At 39.0% G+C, this 7,109-nt stretch overlaps 1 protein-coding gene across 1 annotated transcript; it reads right to left on the reverse strand.

The window, feature by feature from the left end:
• Window positions 1-587: 587 nt before the first annotated feature.
• On the reverse strand, window positions 588-2,815 carry LOC309812419 (tudor domain-containing protein 3-like; the record flags this gene model as incomplete). The annotated part of the gene is made up of 1 exon (XM_082636168.1): window positions 588-2,815. Exon 1 carries the CDS (start codon window positions 2,715-2,717, stop codon window positions 588-590), a length of 2,130 nt encoding a protein of 709 aa, XP_082492294.1. The 5' UTR covers window positions 2,718-2,815.
• Between the last annotated feature and the right edge of the window lie 4,294 nt (window positions 2,816-7,109).

Below are 7,109 nucleotides of genomic sequence, written 5' to 3' on the forward strand. Positions count from 1 at the left end.
CACATAAGTCCTGTATAAAATGGACTCCATGAGGCCAATACAGTCTAAATTACATCAACAAAATCATCACAGCTTTGACATAACATTTGGCAACAAAATTAATCAAATAATTATTAAACAAAGATATTTAAATTTAATCTGCACATATACATATATAAATATACGTGTAGTAAATAAAGTATGAGTTCATATATAATTTAAAGTGTTTTTCTTAATTTTACATGTAACTAAAATAATAAAGAATATACATGTATCCAACAGAGACTTAAATTTGACAACTGCTGGATATAATTTAGTCAAATTTAAAGTAACAAACTCAGAAAGAACAAAATATGCATAAGAACCCATAAAAACATATACACATTTTTTTGCCAACATATAAATAAGGGCACCTATTTCCAAAGCATAATATAACAAAACATTATACAAGAGAAGCAATTGCAATGCATTCAGTTTTACTGTAGCTCACTGTAATTATTAAAATAAAATCTTACTTTAGGAGTAGCCAGTTTTAAGCAAATTCAAAATATTTTTCCACTGGCAAATTTCGTATTACTATGACTAACCTTTAGAGCTATGTATTTCCTTCAAAACAGCTTATGCCTTTGTACAGAATTTGGATCACGTACCCATGCCTCTGTCTGAATGGGCCTCATGTTGCTTAGTAGCACCTCTTCATAGTTTCCATAATCAATGAATTTAACAACTGCTGTCATACCTGAAGAATGAAGAGCTTCAACTTCTGCTCGGTAAAACTTGTTGTCTTCCCAATAAAGTGCTAAACATTCATCTCCAGGTTTCCACAGTTTTGCATACTCCATAGGAATAGATGATTCCAGTACTTTTTCTGGTTTAATTGGCCCAGATCTTCTTTTGGGCCCACTATTGTAAAATATTTTATCATCATATGGTGTAGCTGTGATGGGTCCTGCTGGCTTAATAGGTCCTACTCGCCTTCCCTTCAGTGGCATTTCTGTCTCTCCATTTGGAACACCAATGAAAGTATTCGTTTGGACAGGATTCTGGTAATCAGCATTTACATTAAAATGTTTTTCAATTTTTACACCACTAAAAGCTTCATTATTTATTGTTCGTGGTTTCCTATCATAAAAATGATCAGGATTTGCTGTTTGGCTTTCTCTTTTCCCACGTTTTTGATTATTATAATCTATGGATTCTTGAGGAAGTGGATTTTCTTTTGCCTCTGCATAGGATAGAACTTTTCCTGATTTGCTTTGCATAGAATTATCCCTTTCTTTAAATGCAGCATCATTGTGCTGGGAACTTAAAGGGTATGAAGTATCTTTAGTTCTATCATATCTAGAATATGGTCTGTCACACTTGATTCTCTCTTCAGCCCATACTTCAGATCCTGAAGAAGTACTTGGTCTTTCAGAACCTCTGTTTCTAGGTAATCCACTGCCTTCTAAAATTGACTTTGAATTTTGGATGTCTCTTTGAAAACGAGGAGGGTTTTCATTTCTTGGCTGTCTGGTATCATTTCGAGGAAGATATCTTGGTTGATTATTATCTTTTACTCCATTTTGCTCAGTATTTGACAATCTGTGTTGTCCTTGATGAAGCTGCTGTGTCTGTGATTTAGGTTCTTCCACACTCAAAGTCCCCATTTTAGATTCCAAGAAGTCAAATAATGTGCTTGGTGCTGATGGCCTTGCATTTCCCAGTTCCTCTTCATCTTCAGATCTTATTTGCCCCCTGCCTTTGCCTTTACCTCTCAGAGGTGGACCCATAACAGGTTTCTGTTTATTGCTGTTAAGAAGTACATTCAGTGCTGCTTCTAAGTTGTTGCCATTATCCATGAGAGCTTGCCTTGATGCTTCTTTACTAAAGCCCATTTCTGTTATGTGCCTCAGAGCCTTCTCATCAACCAGTTCTCTATAGACACCTTCATGTTCTCCCTCTGATTTGTTTGACTTTTCTTTCTGTAAAATCTCCCTCTTTCGGTTGCCAGCAGCAGTCATGTTGAGATTACTTCTAGCACCACCACCACCTCCTCCATATGTCTTGGTTTCTTTGCTCTTTGCAACTTCTGCAATAGCAGCAGTCTTTTGCTTTTCAAATTCATCATTATCATTTGGAGGTTTGACAGGCAACGTAACTTGTAATGTCTTTCTTCGATCAAGTTCTCTGCTATCTACTTGGACATGAGATACACACTTCTGTCCAAAAGGCACAAAAGGAGGTGGTCCACCTTCGGTTCCAATATTGCTTCTATTGTGTTTTGACAAGCTTCTCTGTAACTCCCATTTCTCAATAAGGTGTTCTACTTCACCACCAAGAACTGTGGTGTTAGAATCATTCAAGAGCAGGAATCCATTTTTTATGTCCACAATGCCTGAAAGCTTAACTTTAGTTCCAGGTGGTGTGTTCAGGCTTATTTTTGATTTTGACATGTAACTAAATTCTACTGCTGTACAACTTATATGACCATCAGTCATCTGCAAACGCAGCATTCTTGGGGCAGCCTGAGATTCTTCATTATCCTTTGGTGCAGCAACATTGCGAATTTTTTGAATTTGCAAAACACATGGACCTTCAAGCTTTTCCACTTTTCCACCATTGATGTCACTGGGGAGGAATTTCTTGCCAACTGTTCTCAAGTCTGTATCGAGAGCAATCAGGATGATGTCATTTATATTGACTTTGTCAGGAGAACTTGTGCGTGCTTCGATGCCTTCATCTGAAAGATACCGCATCTTCTTTATCCATTCATCCACCCCCTGATGGACACTTCTGCTGCTTCCATATCTTGCATATGGTGAATAATGCCATGATGAACGGAGGTGTACATATATTTTTTCAAATTACTGCTTTCATACTCAACCCCCCTGGGACAACACCGTGCCGGGGACCTCGGCCATGGTGGCTGCTTAGGCCGGGGGTGGTGGGGGGCTCGGGTGGGGGTGGGGAGAAGGCCTGCTGCTTGAGACCAAAAAAAAAAAAAAAGCTACAAGGCTAAGTCTTAATTGTTTTCTTTTCCACAGGGTTGTTTAATGTGCAAAGAGAAAATTCAACCTTGTAGTCAGAAGTCACATTCTAAAGAAGCCATTTTATTTAATTACATTTAATTTTGCTCGTTTGAACGTTTTTATATTTTATCTACAAAATACCAACAACTGCTGCTTTCCTTTTGCTGCTTTCTAAGGATAATGGCTTTTTAAAATAAAAGTTTTAGCATGATTTGGTGCTTCCCTCTTTTGTGCTGTCAGGTTTCCCACCACGATCGTGCTTTTTACATTGTTTTGCAACTTTTTGGTTCTTATTTTCTTCCCTCTCCTAATGAAAGGGAGTGACCATATTTTAGTCCTTTTGTATACTCAGTGGCTGGTATAGTCCCTGTCTCTTTTTACCTGAAATTTTCTCTACAAGCTAGAGAAAAGGGAAATAGTGCCAGCCTCCTTCAATGCCACAACTTGAAGCAAGAGGTTCAGGGTACGAATAAGACCCAGCTATAATATGGGCAGAGTGTAGCTAAGAATTTGGAAGAAGGAGCTGTGGAAATCCTAACTCTGGACTTGAAAACAGTCATCCTTCCTTCCCACGATGAGGCCCTCAGAGAGCTTATGGGGAAAGAGCTCAAAGGACCACAGAGTCCCTCAGGTTTGGGGTGAGGATGGAGGAGTAGAAAACTTCTGAATAATTGTACGGCTTCCAGTAGCCCTAATCCTTCAGAAGTCAATACCATCACATACCGTCAGAAGTACGCTGACATCCTCCTCAAGTCAGCCAGGTTTGATTGGGCCACGGTGGATTGGAAGAGGCAGATGAGGGGAAGGGAGGGAAGATTAATACACCTAACCCAGGCTGGGCCACTTCAATTCTCTGTCACAGGAGTCTGACCCCTGGATTCAGAGGCAGCGTGTTAGTTTCTGCAGTGGCTGAAAGTGAAGTGATGTAAACCAGGAAGCTCAGGGCAGCCATCTTTGCCTACCGAGAAGTAGGGGCAGCTAGGAGGCACAGAGGAAATAATAACGTGGGTGTAAAGAGAGATGAGAGACTGAGAGAACAAACACTTTCTTGGCTTCTGAAAGCTTTCCAGTTACTAGTTTCAGCCCTTTAAGAGGCTCCATTACCCTTGGCTTCCATAAGATATGCCTATCTCATTTCAATACATTGTCTCTTTCAGATGAAGCTATTTTGTGTTAGGGTCTTGACTAAAAAAGGGGGAGAATTCAAGGCCCCACAACTACCTCTGCAGAACTAAAGGACAGGGAGCTAATCCTTCCTTATAGTTCATGTTTTCTTTTGGTTCTTTATCCTGCATTCCTTTGGCGTTCCTATAGTCAATTCAGAGCATGCTATTTTTACCTTTATTGTTTCTATAACTGTTTTCAAATTATGTTCTATTGCATTAGTGTTTTTTAGAGCACTGCATGTCTAGGACATGATTCAAGTTCTTAGAGTGCTTTACAAGCTCATTAACTACCCCAGGGGGCCAAAGTCTACTGGTATGTTATTCTGAGGTCCCCTGTTATCTATAGGAAGCTCAGGCTTGTAAATGGTGAAGCAGAACTGAGTTTGAAATCTTGTCCCAAAGCTGCCTCTTTCCTTAGAAAGGCCAGAAGTTAGGGACAGTCCTTGGCAAGACTGAATTCCAAGTTTGTCTGTCTGTGAATTGAACAAGAAAAAGTAATAAATGATTACTTTTCTATAAGGATAAGTGAAAATAATCAAACTCTAGGAATTAGTGTTGGGATGGCTTATTTAAGATTTTTTTCCTTTTAATGATCTGGAAGAAAAATAAATGAATGATGAGATCTCCAAGTTTGCAGATGACACAAAATTCTTTCAGAGAAGAAATGGTAAGTTAGAATGTTGTAAAATTCAGGTCTATAAGTTGTAGCATGGTAATACTTTGGGAAAAATATCTTGCACAATTTGGAGGCTCTGAGCTCTCAGTTACAACTCAGGAGAGAGATCTGGAAATGTTTTGTCCCGAATGGAATTCGGCAGTCTTGAATTAGGATTCAAATTCGCTTATTTTTTTTATGTTTGTGGCTAATAGTGCATTTTTATTCTATGCCAGACAGTGTGCTCAATGCCTTAAATACATAATCCCACTTAATTCATGAAACTGTCCAGTGAATCAGGTACAACTGTCCCCATTTTATTCAGAAAGGCAATTCACTTGTGTGAGTTCCTACAGCTCGTATGTGTTGGGATACATGAAGAGTTAAAGCTAATGAATGAAACTATATTCATCTCTTCATCATTCAGTAAATTTGAGTGCTCAGTATGTAGTAGACGTAGTCTAGAGGCTTGAAATACACTAATGAACAAAACAAAACAGAAAAGCTCCTTGTCCTTATGTAGCTTATATCCTAATGAGAGGAGACAGAAAGCCAACAATACATACATTAAAATAATAAATTATATGGCATATTAGAAGGTGATAAGTGCTATGGAAAAAGAAAGAAAAAATTGGGAGTTTGGGATTGACATATACACATTACTATATTTAAAATAAATAACCAGGGACTTCCCTGGTGGCACAGTGGTTAAGAATCTGCCTGCCAATGCAGGGGACATGGGTTCGAGCACAGATACAGGAAGATCCCACATGTGGTGGAGCAACTAAGCCCGTGCACCACAACTACAGAGCCTGCGCTCTAGAGCCCACGAGCCACAACAACTGAGCCTATGTGCCACAACTACTGAAGCTCACATGCCTAGAGCCCGTACTCCACTACAAGAGAAGCCACTGCAATGAGAAGCCTGTGCACCGCAACAAAGAGTAGCCCCCAGTCACGACAATGAGAGAAAGCCCGCACACAGTAACGAAGACCCAATGCAGCCAAAAATAAATAAATTAATAAATTAATTTAAAAAAATAAAATAAAATAGATAACCAACAAGGACATACTGTATAGCACAGGAAACTCTGCTCAATACTCTGTAATAATCTAAATGGGAAAAGACTTTGAAAAAGAACAGATATATGTATATGTGTAACTAAATCACTTTGCTGTACACCTGAAACTAATACAATATTGTAAATCAACGATAGTCCAATATAAAATAAAAATTAAAAAAGAAAGAAAAACATATAGCCAGTAAAGAGGAGCAAGAGTGTGAGGGTGGGGGGAAACAATAGCGATTAAATTGGGTGGTAAGAGTAGGTCTCGACAAGAAAGTAACATTTGCTCAAAGATTTACAGAAGTGGGGGTTGCCTGTGTAGTTGTCTGGGGGAACAGTAATTCAGGCATAAGTAAAAATAGTGCCAAGGCTATAAGGCAAGAATATGCCTTGTGTTTTCAAGGAAAAGTAAAGATGTCACTGGGGCTGGGCTGGAATGAAGCCAGAGAGGTAGGGGATGGGTAGATGCAGATCATGGTGCTTCCTCAAGGTCATTGTAAGACTTTTTGGTTATAATTTTGTAAAATGGAGAGGTCACCCCAAAGCCTGACAACTGTGTTTCTCTGTGTCAACAATTTTTTTCTAATATTCTGGTGATATAAGCAGAGAGAGAAGACCAGGTTAAAAGAAAGACTATGACAGAGAGCAATAGAAATCCTCCCTCCCATCTTCGCCCACCCCTATGCCTCTACCTTAGAAACATTCTTTTTTTCTCACAGTTTCAACAATTGGAATTTTAATGGGGTTTATAAATCATCTCGATGGGCAGAGTGTCTAGCACTATCAGTGTTCATGTCTTCTTTGGAATCACTTCACTTACCTAATAAAATTGGTCTCCTTTCAATATCTAGTAGAGAGATGCTCTTTTTCAGAAAAAATCCCATCCCTCATTATCAGTTAATCTGTTATAGGAGTGATATGTCCTTTTTTTTTTAACATCTTTATTGGAGTATAATTGCTTTACATGTTGTGTTAGTTTCTGCTGTAGCAAAGTGAATCAGCTATACATATACATATATCCTCATATCCCCTCCCTCTTGTGTCTCCCTCCCACCTTCCATATTGCACCCCTCTAGGTGGTCACAAAGCACCAAGCTGATCTCCCTGTGCTATGCGGTTGCTTCCCACTAGCTATCTGTTTTACATTTGGTAGTGTATATATGTCCATGCCACTCTCTCACTTCATCCCAGTCTACCCTTCTCCCTCCCTGTGCCCTCAAGTCCATTCTCT

The sequence above is a fragment of the Mesoplodon mirus genome, assembly GCF_964341445.2.
Source record: "Mesoplodon mirus genome assembly, chromosome: 2".
NCBI lineage: Eukaryota > Metazoa > Chordata > Mammalia > Artiodactyla > Ziphiidae > Mesoplodon > Mesoplodon mirus.